At 44.6% G+C, this 15,766-nt stretch overlaps 2 protein-coding genes across 2 annotated transcripts; one reads left to right on the top strand and one right to left on the bottom strand.

Moving 5' to 3' along the window:
* Positions 1–745: 745 nt before the first annotated feature.
* LOC140888896 (high affinity nitrate transporter 2.4-like) lies at positions 746–1,972 on the top strand. The gene has a single exon (XM_073296599.1). The coding sequence runs from the start codon at positions 746–748 to the stop codon at positions 1,970–1,972; it is 1,227 nt and encodes a 408-aa protein (XP_073152700.1).
* A 1,461-nt stretch (positions 1,973–3,433) lies between these two features.
* LOC140891964 (OVARIAN TUMOR DOMAIN-containing deubiquitinating enzyme 9-like) lies at positions 3,434–6,277 on the bottom strand. Its single transcript, XM_073300683.1, has 9 exons — positions 6,163–6,277; positions 5,620–5,674; positions 5,454–5,528; positions 5,281–5,354; positions 5,152–5,200; positions 4,256–4,340; positions 4,045–4,101; positions 3,742–3,837; positions 3,434–3,622 (listed from the first exon to the last, which is right to left on the bottom strand). Exons 1-8 carry the CDS (start codon positions 6,252–6,254, stop codon positions 3,749–3,751), a joined length of 576 nt encoding a protein of 191 aa, XP_073156784.1. The 5' UTR covers positions 6,255–6,277; the 3' UTR covers positions 3,434–3,622; positions 3,742–3,748.
* Positions 6,278–15,766: the final 9,489 nt, after the last annotated feature.

Raw genomic sequence — 15,766 nt, 5'->3', positions numbered from 1 at the left:
CTCCTCTCTTCTCCTTCTCTTTTCCTTCTTCCCGCACCTTATCTACTTTTTTTTCCTGCTCCTTCCCTGGTTCCCCCTGGTTTTTCTCCTGCTCCTGCTCCTGCTCCTGCTCCTGCTGCTTCTCCGGATCGCCTTCCCTCTTCTCCTGTTGTAGAGCTAGGATCCTTTGTAACGCTGCCTCTACCATGGCATTCACTTGCTCCCGCAGATTTTCCATCGCTCGCTGGGAGCTTTCAGGATCCTCAATAATCGTCATATCTACGTCTTAAATCTCAATTTCCCACAGACGGCGCCAATGATGCGAACATCATAAAATGAATATCCCGACGTGGGTTCTTTTTTGAGTTGTTTCTTTTTTGCGTTTTTTCCTTTTTTTCTCTTTTTCTTTTTTTATTTTATGGCCCCTTTGTAGTAAAGGGGCCTCCCTTTTATATGTATTGACCCGACCTCTTCCATGATTGTCCAGCATGGCCCAACTGACAACTGTTTTTGTGATGGGATAGTTGTCACGTAGGATTGACCCTCCCGCAATACTAGGGAGAGCCCATACCGAGCCCATACTGTTTCACCATGTTGCCTAATGATTTGATTTGCAGTAAGAGTCTGCCACACGTAAAGGAGGTATGGGCTTCATTTTATATAAAATGACCCTGGGCCCACCGAGTATTACGGGCCCCTGGTTTTCCGGATATTCATCCTGGATACTTGGGCCACTGAAGTAGCTCCTGGGTTCCCGGTTTATGAGATGGCCCCGAGCCCATCACCCGGGACTCACCGGGATGACGCCGGGCTCCCGTCTTGCAAGCCGACCCCGGGCTCAACGTCTGACCTGGGCCCATCACCCGGGACTTACCGGGATGATGCCGGGCTCCCGTCTTGCAGGCCGACCCCGGACTCACCGTCTGGACCTACCAGGATAACAACCAAGATTATCGGGATGGTGAACGGGACGGCGGCAGGATGGGGGAATATGGGAGGAGGTGCGACGCAGCTGCTGATTCCTTTGCTGTATGAGATCATCAGGAAGGCGGGATCCACTCCATTTACAGCCTGGAGGATCGCATTCTTCGTTCCGGGTTGGCTTCATGTGATTATGGGTATTTTGGTGATGACTTTGGGCCAAGATTTGCCTGATGGGAACTTAAGTGCTTTGCAGAAGAAGGGGGAAGTTGCCAAAGATCAATTCTGGAAGGTGTTTCGCTATGCTGTCACCAATTACAGGACCTGGATCTTCGTACTCCTCTATGGATACTCCATGGGAGTTGAGTTGTCTACCGATAATGTCATCGCCGAGTACTTCTACGACAGATTCGACCTCAAACTCCGTACTGCCGGAACCATAGCAGCCACCTTCGGCATGGCTAACCTGGTTGCTCGCCCATTCGGCGGATACGCGTCCGATGTTGCAGCCCAAAAATTCGGGATGAGAGGCAGACTCTGGACCCTATGGACCCTACAAACTATGGGAGGAGCCTTCTGTTTACTTCTAGGGGAGGCCAATTCCCTTCCTGTGGCCGTTACACATATGATCATATTCTCTATCGGCGCCCAGGCAGCCTGTGGAGCAACTTTCGGCATAGTCCCTTTCATTTCAAGAAGATCCTTAGGCATAATATCTGGCATGACTGGAGCTGGAGGAAACTTCGGTTCTGGCTTAACACAACTGCTCTTTTTCACCAGTGCCACGCACGACACAGCCGTCGGCCTCAGGAACATGGGGATCATGATAATGGCCTGCACTCTTCCCGTCACATTGGTTCACTTCCCACAATGGGGTAGCATGTTTCTTCCACCTTCCAAGGACGTCAAGTTCACCGAAGAACACTATTACTCCGCCGACTACACCGAGGATGAGAAGCAGCAAGGGATGCATCAAAATACCTTGAAATTCGCTGAAAACGGTCGATCCGAAAGGGGGACACGTGTCGTCTCAGCACCAACACCGCCAAACGCCACACCAAACTATGTCTGATATATGTGTTTTCAAGTACAAACAATAATACCATTAGCCACTAAATGTGTATCTTTATTCGTTACACTCCTTGAGTCCTCTTACTTCTTACCAAGTAAAACAGGGCCGAAGTGTAAAGAGTCAATGTATGATCAAATTTTCAATGAAGTTTTCTTAAGGGAAAACACACGCTAATTAGAAGTTCAAATGAATATGAGACAGATGCAGAGCCTCACCTCCAAATAAAAAATAAGCAAATGACAATGGCGGAACAAGTAAAGATGTCGATTCAATATAACAGTAATAATCTTTTTGCGAAAAGAATGACCAAATCCTCTCATTAGGAAACATCCCCAAGAGCAAGAAAGGTATCAGAACATAACAGATGCATATCTCTCTAACTCTGTCCCTGTAGATCGATTTCTCTAACCTCCCTAGTACTTCTAGCAGCAATACTAAACAAAATAGCTCCTACTTTGGCTTTATCACCTGTCTTCTAAAGACCTGCTCTAAAACATATGATTGCTCTGCTCTAGTTCCATCCCGAGCTCTTTGGGAAACTTCACCTCCATTTCTTTCACTCTTTTGATCGCTTAAGTAGTACTGCATGAAGCAATAGGTGCAATATCGACCATTCTGTTATTAACTCATAAGCAATCACCTCAATCTTTTATATGATGTAGAAAGACCCAAAGTACCTAGAAGACAATTTCTGATTAATCCTCTTAGCCATTGACGGTTGTCTGTGTGCAAATATATAATAGCTTCACATGCTGGCAATGTGTATTAGCTAGCATATTGCATTATTTGTTTTCGAGCTTGATTTACATTAAACTTAGTTTGAGAGATAACCTCATCCCTCTGTCAACTTTCGGGAGACAGCTTCCACCAATGCCTCACCCAAAACTATTGGATAAGAGAAAGTGGTGGCCTATCATACAGAACCTTAAAGGTGTCGTTGCTGCGAAAAGCAGTAGTATTATACCAAAATTCTTAACGAGTTCACTTAGCCACAATCTCAGCTGCTAGCTCCCTAGTATCTCTTTAGCATAATTGCCTTTGAAAATATCCAACTTGGAGACCAATATTGAAATAAATTTTGCAGCTTAACAAATTTGAGTTGCTAGATTCAGTATTGTCTCCTTTCAATTTTTTTTTTTTTTTTTAAAGTGGTTGTCAATCGTTATATGGCTCATTCTATTTTATTTTTAAACATTTTTTTAAACTTTTGTTTTGGGAAAAACTCATGCAGACCTGCTTTGTTCCAGATGGAAACAGAACCCATAAATATCATCAACAAATTCAATTCCGATCTGAGAACAATGTGTTCTCTATTCACCCCTATTGCTACTAGCAAGATATATTTTAACAAATGTCCTTAATTTCATTTGTATAGCATTTATATTTTATGGGTTAACCATATCATCTGAATTATTGTCCCCCTTTTTTGTGCATCAAAATAATGTGAATTCGGTACAGACAAAACGTTCTAAAGAAATATCCAATGCAAAATATTGGCTTGATGTACAAGCAGAAAAGATGGAGGAAATTTTCATGTTCCAAGAATTAATTTATTCAGAAAGAATAAGGTTAAGTTTGCTGCTCCAGATTCCAGACAGGACAGAAACAGATTCTAGATCAACAGGTCATCAATGGCTTCGGCTCTGTGATCTATTCAATGCAACAGATTAGAATTATATTACAGAAACCAAGAACTAGAGCAATATCTGAATGCAAATAATGAAAGTGTAATTGATGATCGAAATGTATATAGTGTGTCCAGAACTTACCATTCGATCAGTTACTGTAATCATCTGATAACTCAAAATGTTCATGTTGATCTGACTGCCATTTCTTCTTCTTTTTTGTCCGAAATGTCGGGCAATCTGGAAGGAAAAACTTTTATCAAATAAAAAAGATTTTCAAATAGCATGCAAAAACTTTTATCTTTCAAAGTATATTAAACCATCTTTAACTAAACTTCTAGGCGCGTTAGCATGAGATGTCCCATTGATAACAGTTCTGAACTTGGTGTTGATATAAAAATGGTTGTCCAGATTGGGTTCCATGAATGATAGGAAGTTGGAATTTACCTCCTTCTGGATATATGGAATTGTAGTGAACCTCTGCCCAAAAACTCAAGAAGATAACTGCAGAAGAATTGGAACCCAGAAAAGAAGGATACTAAATGAAAAATGAAAGAAAGAAGCAATGGCATGATTCATACGGCAATACACTGAAGATATATTCAATTATACTTGTCACATGTAGGAACTTCATACTGACTAATAAGACTAACGTTACCTCTTTCAGACTTTTGGATACTAGGAAGAATCTCAATGTAGCATGTGTCCTTGAATGATGTTATCACAAATATTTTTACACCATACTGCAGCAAAACAAATAAAGTCACTAAATCGAGAGAAACAGTGGCATCCACCCTCTAGCTCATGTATTATACTGCAGATCCTCAGGCAAAATGTATTTTGTCCCCTTTGTTATTGTAAAAGATACCTATTCTTCAATTATTATCTAACTTTTTTGCGTCAATTTAAAAATACTGGGAGATTTATGCCTTTTTTCCAAACGAAGTTTTCCGTGTTCTTCTGAAAACACAGGGAGCAGTCCTCTCTTAAAAGTATGGATCTACCACAACAAAAAAGAAGCCTTTACCGGTAAGTCTCAACTATCAAACTTAAATTACCATGTTGGGATGTATCTACCTAAATTGTAGTTTCCACTATCATCCATGGTCCATGTGCATATTGTCAAATATAAATCAGAAACACTAAAACGTTATAGTAAATTAGTAAAATAGGCAACAAAAGAACAGCATTTTCAGTATTTCCTATTTTACACTTCAAAACAGTTTATATGTGCTAGAATATCAAGTAAATCTCAGAAGTCACATAAAACAAAATCTGGGATAAAATCTAATCTTGCTATCATCACAACTTTTTTTTTTGGCATATTTTTCTAGCTTATCAGTATCCATGGCAAGGTTCTTCGAAACTAAAACACACATAAATTTACAATAGTTGAGTGCAAAGAAATTTGTCATCTGTGAAGGTGATCAACAAGATAGAAAAAGGCTAATTTCCTGTAAACTGTTTTGCAGATTCGAAGTTTATATTGTATCATGCGAAGAATTAAAGCATCACGTCAATATGACTCGAGGAAAGAGAGACAAGAAATCTTACTGAATCCGCAGCAGCTTGCAGAGTGACGTGATCACCCCACTCTCCACTCCTTATATCATGAGCATAATGTCAGGGGTCACTTAAATAGGAACAGAAAATAGTTATCTAATATCAAGTACAGAGATATACTTGGACATCTTTTTCAGATAGGGTTCATAAGCCATGGATACATATCCCTCGTATATCTCTGGGCAAGACCTTAGCTGGAAGTCCAATTGTTGCAGCAAATGAAATATGACTTCAAACAAAACCACACTACAGTTTCAAGAAGAGCGTGAAGAGAATAGTCAAGCAGCATTAACCTGATTTACAACTTGCTGTCTGACGAATTTGTGATGCTCTGGAGTACGATAAAATTGGTCTGACAGAGCTCGAAACTGGGAGAAATGCTCATTTAGTTATTCATGGCGGTCATCTTATGCCGCTTTGTACAAGTATCTGAACATATTGACTAATGAAGAAACTGACCTGGCAGTTACCATCACCTTGAACCTTGAACTCTACCAGCTCATACACCTGTAATCTACAGGAGATAACATTGCATCTAAGTATTTGCAAAAATAACTGAATAACATCAATCTATACCTAAAAATATCATCCCGATTTATTTTTTTCTTTGACAAGCAGATAAGAAACAAGCTATTGCAAAGACACTCAACCAGACGCGTGTTATCAAGAACAATCATAGTGATCTCTTATCAAAGCTAAGAGGAATGTCCCAATTATATTATTCAAAATTTATAAACATCCCATTTCTAATTTAGTCTTCACCGATTATTTCTGTCTTTGGAAAAATAGAAATGACAAAAAAAAATGAGCATTTCAAAGACACTGCCTACACAAAAGCTGTTGTTGTTGACACTTCTTTTGTCAAGTTTTGTAGTGATGTGGTCAAATGAAAGAGAAAAATCTAACACCATTCAAATTGGGCACATGTCCATCAAGCGTTAACTGCATTAGAGTACTTTTTTTATACACAAAAGCCTCATGTTAAGTGATAAATCTCAATACCTGTCCAGAAGCCTCTGATGATCTAAAGTTGCTTCATCAATGGATGGTATTTCACCATTAATTCTAGGAATATGCTGCACAGATGAGACCATGGGAACACAGAGACATATCAGTCTCCAGTTCTTTATATTTGCAATCAAGTAAGCATAGCATGAGCAAGCATATCTGACTTAGAGTGATCCATAAATGAAATCCTGGCACAACAAGGAGGTAAAGTTTCCTACTTGGTTATCTAATGTAGTGCTGGTGCCCAAGAGTACGGGGAAGTGGAGAATGTGTATGGATTTTCGAGACTTAAACAAAGCCTGCCCCAAGGACTGCTATCCCCTGCCCCGGATTGATCAGTTAGTAGATTCTACCTCTGGTTATGAGCTGCTCTGCTTTATGGATGCGTACCAGGGATACCATCAGATTCCCCTGGCTAGGGAGGATCAGGATAAGGTCAGTTTTGTTACATCAGGGGGAACGTTTTGTTATGTGGTTATGTCTTTTGGGTTAAAAAATGCAGGAGCCACCTATCAAAGGATGATTGATAGAGTTTTTCAAAATCAATTGGGCCGGAATGTGGAGGTGTATGTGGATGATATTCTGGTGAAATCCAGGACCCAGGACCACTTTATTCCTGACTTGGAGGAAACCTTTGGTACCTTGCGAAGGTACGGGGTGAAGCTTAACGCCTTAACCCGGCTAAGTGCGTGTTCGGAGTGAAGAGCGGGAAGTTCTTGGGATTTGTAGTGACTGAGAGAGGAATAGAGGTAAACCCGAAGAAATTAAAAATCCTGAGGGAGATGCCGTCACCATCCTCCATTAAGGAAGTGCAGTGATTGACTGGAAGAGTCACGTCCCTGTCTCATTTCATTGCTCGGTCTGCCCATCGGAGTCATCCTTTCTTTCAAGTGTTGAGGAAGGCCAGAGGTTTGGATGGAGTGAGGATTGTGAACGGGCTTTCCAGGAATTAAAGGAGCATCTGGCAAATCTGCCCATCCTGGTTAAGCCCGAGCCAGGGGAGAGATTGTGGGTTTATATCTCTACGACAGAGTTTGCTGTGAGCACGGTGTTAATAAAGGAAGAGGGAGGAGATCAAAAGCCAGTTTATTATGTAAGTCAAGCTCTGAAGGGGCCCGAGACCCGATACATCGAAATGGAAAAGATGGCCCTAGCCCTTATTTTGACTGCCCGGAAGCTCCGACCTTACTTCCTGTCGCATCCGGTCACTGTCCTGACTAATTGCCCCTTGGGCCGGGTGATGACTCAGCCGGATGCTTCAGGTCGATTGGTCAAGTGGGCAGTAGAGTTGGGAGAATATGATGTAGAATACAAGCCTCGGGTGGCTATTAAGGCACAAGCTCTGTCTGACTTTCTGACCGAGGTCATCACCTTTGGTCAGGAGGAGGTGTGGAGAGTTTTTGTGGACGGAGCCAGCAGTTTGGAGGGGAGCGGGGTGGGAGTAATCCTTTTTTCTCCCACTCAGGAGAAGACTAAGATTGCAATAAGATAATCCTCTTTTAGATCTAATAACAAAGCGGAGTATGAGGCGGTGGTCGCAGGTTTGAAGTTGGCCCGGGAGGCAGGAACAGGGCATGTGATTGTATATTCAGATTCCCAACTGGTAGTGCAGCAAATACAGGGGGCGTTTAGCATCAGGGAGAAGAGATTACAAGAGTACGTGGGGCTCATCAAACAGCAAGGAGAGGAATTTTCTAGCTGGAGCATTGAACAAATTCCCAGGGAGCATAATGCTGAGGCGGACTTCCTAGCCCGGATGGCATCATCCCTGACTAGTATTGATAGCCGGAAGGTGATACAGCAGTCCGGATCGGTGATGACCATAGAGGGAAAAGCAGAGGAGACCGTGGAAGAATCCTGGATGACTCCCCTCACCAAGTACCTGCAAACGGGGGTCCTTCCTGGGGATGAGGCACACTCCCGGAAGCTCAAGAGGCAGGTAACTCGATTCACCCTGGTTAACGAAAAATTGTATCGGCGGTCCTTTCAGGGTCCCTTGCTAAGATGTCTAGCCAGGGAAGAAGTGGGTTATGTGCTTCAGGAAATACATGAAGGCTGCTGTGGCAATCACGGAGGGGTACTGAGCCTGGCCCGGCGTACTTTGCTAGCAGGATACTGGTGGCCCACCCTGCAACAGGATGCCCGGCAGGTAGTTAAAACATGTGAAGGATGTCAAAGGTTTGGGAACTTCTCTCGAAAACCAGCGGCAGAGTTACAGATAGTGTGGGCCTCGTGTCCTTTTGATCAGTGGGGCATGGACATTGTGGGACAACTCCCTCCGAGCCCCGGGCAGAAGAAGTTCTTACTAGTAGCGGTGGATTATTTCTCTAAGTGGGTAGAGGCCGAACCCTTGGAAAAAATCACGGAAGAAGCGGTGCTGGGATTTATTTGGAAGAACATTGTTTGCCGATTCGGCTTGCCCCGGAAGCTCGTCTCGGACAATGGGAGGCAGTTCCAGGGAAAGAAAATGAAGGATTGGTGTACAGAGATGAAAATAAAGCAGGCATTCACCTCCGTAGCATATCCGCAGGGCAATGGACAAACGGAAGTAACTAACAGGACCATCATCCAATCCCTGCAGACCCGGCTCTTTGGGGCGGGTAAGAGTTGGGTGGAGGAGGTCCCCGGGGTGTTATGGTCTTATTGCACTACCCCGCGGACGGCCACAGGGGAAACACCTTTCAGCCTGGTATATGGATCCGAGGCCGTGATCCCAGTAGAAATTGGACAGATCTCCCCACGGGTGAAAGCCTACCAGGAGGGAGAAGCCGGGGATCGGAAGCAAGATCTAGACCTGGTTGAGGAGAAAAGAGAGCAGGCCGCTATCCGAACTGAGTCTTATCAAAGTAGAATAATCAAGGCGTTCAATCAGAAGATCAAACCCCGAGATTTCCAGATAGGAGACTTGGTTTTGAAGAAGGTTAACCCAGCAGGTGAGGTAAGAAAACTAGAAGCAAAATGGGAAGGACCTTACAAAATAACTCGAAGGGTAGGGAGTAACGCCTGGTACTTAGAAGACGGCCGGGGCAAGGCCCTACAAAGGCCCTGAAACACGGTGCATCTTAAGTCTTATTACTCTTGAAAGTGCAAAACGCACCTGTAAATTATGTTTTTGCCGGTTATATAAAAATTATGTTTGTATTTATTATAAGCACGAGCACTGTAAGTTCAGGTGATCCGCCACCCTGGCACCACAGTAAACCCAGGTGATCTACCACCCTGGTACTCAAACGCCCGTGGTAATTCACGAGCACTGTAAGTCCAGGTGATCCGCCACCCTGGAACCACTGTAAACCCAGGTGATCTACCACCCTGGTACTCAAACGCCCGTGGTAATTCACGAGCACTGTAAGTCCAGGTGATCCGCCACCCTGGCACCACTGTAAACCCAGGTGATCTACCACCCTGGTACTCAAACGCCCGTGGTAATTCACGAGCACTGTAAGTCCAGGTGATCCGCCACCCTGGCACCACAGTAAACCCAGGTGATCTGTCACCCTGGTACTCGAACGCCCGTGGAAATTCACGAGCACTGTAAGTCCAGGTGATCCGCCACCCTGGCACCACTGTAAACCCAGGTGATCTACCACCCTGGTACTCAAACGCCCGTGGTAATTCACGAGCACTGTAAGTCCAGGTGATCCGCCACCCTGGCACCACTGTAAACCCAGGTGATCTACCACCCTGGTACTCAAACGCCCGTGGTAATTCAAGAGCGCGGTAAATCATTATCCACTAGACAATGAAAAAACAAATGGTTTTTCTTTAAACATTACAAGCTCATAACAAAGGGATAGGCAAGAATAAAAAGCTTTTTAGAATAAAGAAAAATCTGTCATTCAAATAAAGGAAAGATTACAGAAGGCAGCTTACAAAAAGTATCTACTGAAAAAGGAAAATCAAAGTCTATGGATTAAAATCTAGGGCAAGGCTGTTTTCTACTGAGGTTCTTCTCCCTTGCCCGTTGACCCGGAAGGCAGAGAAGCAATGGCCTGGTTAAGATCAGGAACCCCCTACTGAACTAACCCAGCCTCCTCGTATTGCGCTGAACAAAGATCAAAGCCTTGGGTAAAAAATTCAAAGGACCTATCTATTACTATTTTTTCGAACTCTTGAGAAGACAGGAAGGACTGTTTCCAGTCAGCCTCAGAACTCGACCGTGCCTCCAAAGCTTGTATAGTGTCCGAGGCCACGGAATGATACATATCTGCCTCGGTACGGGCCACGGTCAGCATAGCCTGCATTTTCTCTGCAGAGAGTCGGAGTCCTTCCGCCCTTTGCTGGGCTACACCATTTTCTTCATGGGTCCGGCGTAGGTCTCCCGACATCTCCTCTAGTTGGGACCGAAGGGATGCAATTTCCCTTGAGTACTGGTCCTGGGCATCTAATAGCTTCTTCCGCAACTCCTCCTGCACTTGAGTCACCTCCGCCCGCGAGCTCTCTACAGAAGAGCGCATCTCTGCTTCATGCATCTCCTGAATGCTGGCGGCTCGTATCCGGAGTTGGGTCATGTGCTCCTCGAAGGCATGACTTTTTTCTCTTTCCCGGTTAAGGGTAGAGTTCTTCTCCTCCAGGGCATTGGCCAGCATGCATAAACCATGTAAAGCGAATATGAATTAGAGTCGAGGAAAGAGAATGGTGGTAATAGAGTACGAGATCTAGACGCACCGTATAGGCATGAGAGATGCCTTCCGAGAACTTAGAGGTAACACCCCTCACCGACAGGGAAGTCCGTTCATCAGAAGACAACAAGCTTTGGACCGCAGCAGCCTTAGAGGAGGTAGTCCCTGTAAGGAAGAGGGGAAACCGCGAGTTCCAGGTAGAAGGCTCTACTCGGTTTCCCCAAGCACAACCCAAGTGCTCCATACTGGATGGTTGAGTGTCCCAACTCATCACCAGGGGCCTGTCTTGCTTAACGGCATCCTCCGCGTCAGATAGAATGATCATATCTGGTTCCCGAGTAGCTTTTCTCTTACGCTGAGACAAGGGTATCACGTCCTCCAAGTCCTCGACGGACAAAGACAGCTGCATCTGAGATTCCGACTGGGGAGCAGTCAATCCCATATCTCGGCATTCGGAGACCCCCTGGGCCGTAAGAAGGGGAGAAGCACCGGGCAGGATAGTCTGGACCGGGAGAATAGTTGCAGAGACAGGCGGACGCTGGGGGCCGGGTAAGATAGAGCGGCTCTCTTCTTCTTCCCGGGCTTTTTTCCTCTTCTCAGCCAAAGCTTGGGCTTTGGCTTTAGCGGCTTGCCTCTCTGCAGCCCGGCAAGCAAACTCCTCCCTCATCATGTCGGACGAATCTACACCAAAAGAAGCATATCAATTCAAGATATTTAAAAAAAAAAAAAAAAAGGTGGGTAGCACAAATTACCAGGTTGAGCTCCCGGGGCACCATATGCATCAATCACCTGGTTAAGGGGATCTTCCACCCGGGTACTCAACCCGTAGGCTATCATGTTCTCGTGTGTTAAAAGGACATGAGAAGAAAAGTTTTTATTGCCCACTAAGGCCAGGCTGCGAACATAAGGCTCCTCGACTTTATAATGGTCAGGGAGCTCATGTTGCGGGGGAAGACTGGACAGGAACCCGGTCCTAAAGACAAAAGGCACCGGGGGACGGATGAAAAAATACCTTTCTTTCCATCCCTTCAAAGAAGAGGGAATATCAGTAAGAAAACGGGCGTTTAGCCGGGCAGCTAGGGAAAAGGCCCCTTCGTTGTATCGGCAGGTAAAAAAATAATGAAGCACGAGAGGGGTGATAGCTAAATTATGCATTTTAAAAAGAATGTAGGTAGAGGACATAATGCGGAAGGAGTTGGGGTGGAATTGGTTGACAGGAACTCTGAAGAAATCGGCAACTGCCAGGTAGAAGGGAGGAATAGGAAATCGAAGACCACTGCGGATTTGGTCTCGAAAGAAGGTATAACAGCCTGCCGGAGGGGTGTCGGGGGTGCTCCCTGGTAACGGGCGGAATAGTGAATACGACAAGGGGATTTCCCCTGAACCACGTAATTCCTCCGCAGCACCTTGAGATAGAGTGCTGGGAAGATAAGTATACCAACCTAGGGCTGGAGGGGCAGAGAAAAGGGGCGTAGGGTTCTTAACTTTCTTCTTGCCTTTTCCCTTCATGTGGGAAATTGAAGCCGCGGAAGTTTTAGAACGGGAGGTTTTTCTAGAAAAACGCGGCCGGGGAGGAAGAGCAGAGGCGGAGCGAGCATCGCTCGAACTACCGCTTGGCACTTCATCTCTGGGCGAGCCTTTGGCATTCGCCCCAGAGGTGGAGGAGGTACCGGTAGACATAAGAGAAGAAGAAACTTACAGTTTAAAGAGCAAATAAGAAATGGCAAAGGAACGGGTGAGGGAAGCAGAAGAAAGGAGCGGAAATCCGGAAGACGATCGTGCAGGAAGAAAGACTGTGAGTAAAATAATGGGGGGTAATGCGGATTAAATACTCGAGAGGGCCAAAGCGATCTGAGTCGTTTGTTTTGAATTCAACGACACGGATGATAGTAGCGTGCTCCAGAAGCTGAAACGACCTCTGACAGAATCTCTGACATACGCAGTATGAAGCGGTTAGGGCTGACGTAAGGATAGGGTCATCGCTAGATCACCTGGGAGTGTGGTGATATCCTAGTAGGATACCCCGGGTGGCCAAAACCCCGGGTGGTCGGGACAGCGGAGCAGGTCCTAGCCCGACTATCTTTAGGGGGTGTGATGATATCCTAGTAGGATACCCCGGGTGGCCAAAACTCCGGGTGGTACCCTGCAAGCCGGGTGGTCGGGACAGCGGAGCAGGTCCTAGCCCGACTATCTTTAGGGAGTGTGATGATATCCTGGTAGGATACCCCGGGTGGCCAAAACCCCGGGTGGTACCCTGCAAGCCGGGTGGTCGGGACAGCGGAGCAGGTCCTAGCCCGACTATCTTTAGGGAGTGTGATGATATCCTAGTAGGATACCCCGGGTGGCCAAAACCCCGGGTGGTACCCTGCAAGCCGGGTGGTTGGGACAGCAAAGCAGGTCCTAGCCCGAATATCTTTAGGGAGTGTGATGATATAACCCGGGGAGTATAAGCACTCGGGAGACCCCGGGAGGTCCGGGTGGCTAGAAAACAGCCACGTCTGCTTAGAGTGTGCCAGAAGCAAATCCCCGACCAAATCATTATGGACCATGCTCTAACGGAGTGGGCTTTTTCCTGGAACTACGGATGTCTAAATCACACGTGATGGCCGTCCCATCACCCTGAAAGCCGTCAGTCAGCCCATACCCAGTAATCATTGAAAGCCCAAGGGGTCCATTATAAAAGCAAGAGATTACTCGCTTTCAAAGGACAACGAGAATTCACCCATCTTTTTCGCCCGAAAGTTTTCTCATCTCCGGGTAGTCATTTTGTGATAATCGCATCAGTTATTTTTATTTTTGTTTAAATATATTAATTATTGCTATTTATTTGAAGTATGCATGCCTAACAAATTAAGTACAAACCAACAAAGTCTTTCTTACCCATTTATCAAGTCTTCCAAGAATAGACCAGACAGGGATCGTTTAAAACATGTAGTTGGATTATTAATGCTTAATTTTGTAAAATGTATGCCAATATTTCTTATTTTCTTTTCACACGCACATGCATATACAATAATTTGTGTATATATATGATGTAGCCAAAAATTTATCTGCTCGCACGGAGTATAGTGAAAATAGTGACTTTGAAGAGCACGTTCCTCCTTTAAGTGATTTAGACACCCCCTTTCCGCGTGATTCGGAGAGTCCGACCCCCTTAAAAAATGTTAGTAAACTTGACTATTGTGAAAGGAGTAGATCCGGAGATTTATCGGAGGGGTTTGAGTGTGTATTGGGAAATTCGAAAATTTCAACCTCATGCGAGAAACTTGACATATTGACAAAACATATTATGAAAATTCCGAAAAAAGAAGATTCTTGTCAGTGCCCTCCTGCGGGATATTTCGCCGTTTACTTGGAGTATTTTAATTATGGGTTTTCTCTTCCTCCTAATGCCATTTTGAAAAAAATTGTTTGTAGGCTTGGTGTGAGTTTTAGTCAGTTGACACCAGGGGCTATCCTTGTATTTTCATGTTTTCTCCGTAGAATGAGCGAAATTCAATTGATTCCGACTGCAGAACTATTTTTCTCGCTCTTCGTGGTGCATCGTTCTATGCCCGACCCTTATATTTATTTTCAACCTCGTGTGGACTGTAAATTTTTATCCCGTTTTTTGTCTCCAAAGAGTGCGTGGAGATCGGAGTTTTTTTACGTTTGGGATTATAGTGGGGGGTTCCCACGAGTTGGAGTCCGGGGCCTAGAAAAATCATACTTGGTAAAACTCATCACACTTTGCAGCTTGACTGTCGATCCTTAGGTCTTTTTGATGAACTAGTCGATCCTAGGAGTTTGGTTCCTACTGGTAATGCTTTGTCCAAGTTGAATTTTGATAACTGTATTTTGCGTCTTCTTGGGATTCTTCTACTCGTGTTAATTTAAAATTTATTAAATTTATTTATTGATCATTCTCTCTTTTCTCTTTGTGTTTGTTTGTAGGTGACAAAATAAGTTTGGCGGAGGTTCGCGCTCGCATAGAGAAAAACGAGAAGACTTCGCCAAAGATGTTGAGAAAAGAGTCACCAATGGATCGAGGTAATCATAATTCCCAAGGGATTTCAAGGAGGAGGAATTCTCCCGGGACATCCGATCGTGTCAATCGTTCTGGTCCTCCATCTAGAAATACTGACGCTCGGGACCGAAGGAATGGTGGTAGAAGAAATGATGCTGATCGTGATACCCGTATTAGGGAGAATGATAATGGTAGAATAAATCCAAAAAGAAGACGTGATGATGAACGAACAGTTCCTCCCGACACCCGTGAGGGTCGCCACTTGTTCTTGGAGGGTGTGAATCATAGGAATAATGCTGGCTTTTTTTGGGATTTGAAGGATCCAGAGATTGGTTGGAGAACCGGAGCTAATCTCATTGGAGATCACGATAGGTTGCATCTACTGCCTCAGCCTACCGAAGTATTAACTCGGTCTCTTGCCTCGTCTGCCTTCCAGGTATATTATTATATGTTTGTTACTTGTTATGATTTTTATGTAGTAAATAATACTCTTTATCTATGGGTGTTTACAGATTTTATCGCTTGCTCACACTTTTCAATTTCGAGAAGAGAGGTCTCAAAATTCCGGGAAAAAATTTGATGACGAGCTGACATCCTTAAGGGGTGAGTGCCAAAGACTTGGCGAGGAAAACACTAAGGCTCAAGATGATTTTCTCACGTCGCAAAAGGAACTTGAAGAAAAATCCAAAAAGTACGATGCCTTGTGCAAGGAGATGGAGCAACTTAAGGGGAAATATTCCCATGAATCGAAGACCGGAGAGAAATTTCTCAACTCGACAGTAGGCAAGAGTCTTTTGCGAATTACCGGAGAAAAAGCGATTGAAGGCTATCGAGCATCCACAGCTTTTAGAGATGAAGTGATTCAGCGGGCGATTGTTATTCATGATGAAGTTGTAGTGGATTGTCGCAAAGAACTACGGAAAACACAATTAGTTCCGGAGGAAATTATTATAAAGATTTACCCTAAAAT

The sequence above is a fragment of the Henckelia pumila genome, chromosome 3 (genome assembly GCF_033568475.1).
Source record: "Henckelia pumila isolate YLH828 chromosome 3, ASM3356847v2, whole genome shotgun sequence".
Lineage (NCBI taxonomy): Eukaryota > Viridiplantae > Streptophyta > Magnoliopsida > Lamiales > Gesneriaceae > Henckelia > Henckelia pumila.
This window is presented reverse-complemented; position numbering and strand designations above follow the sequence as displayed.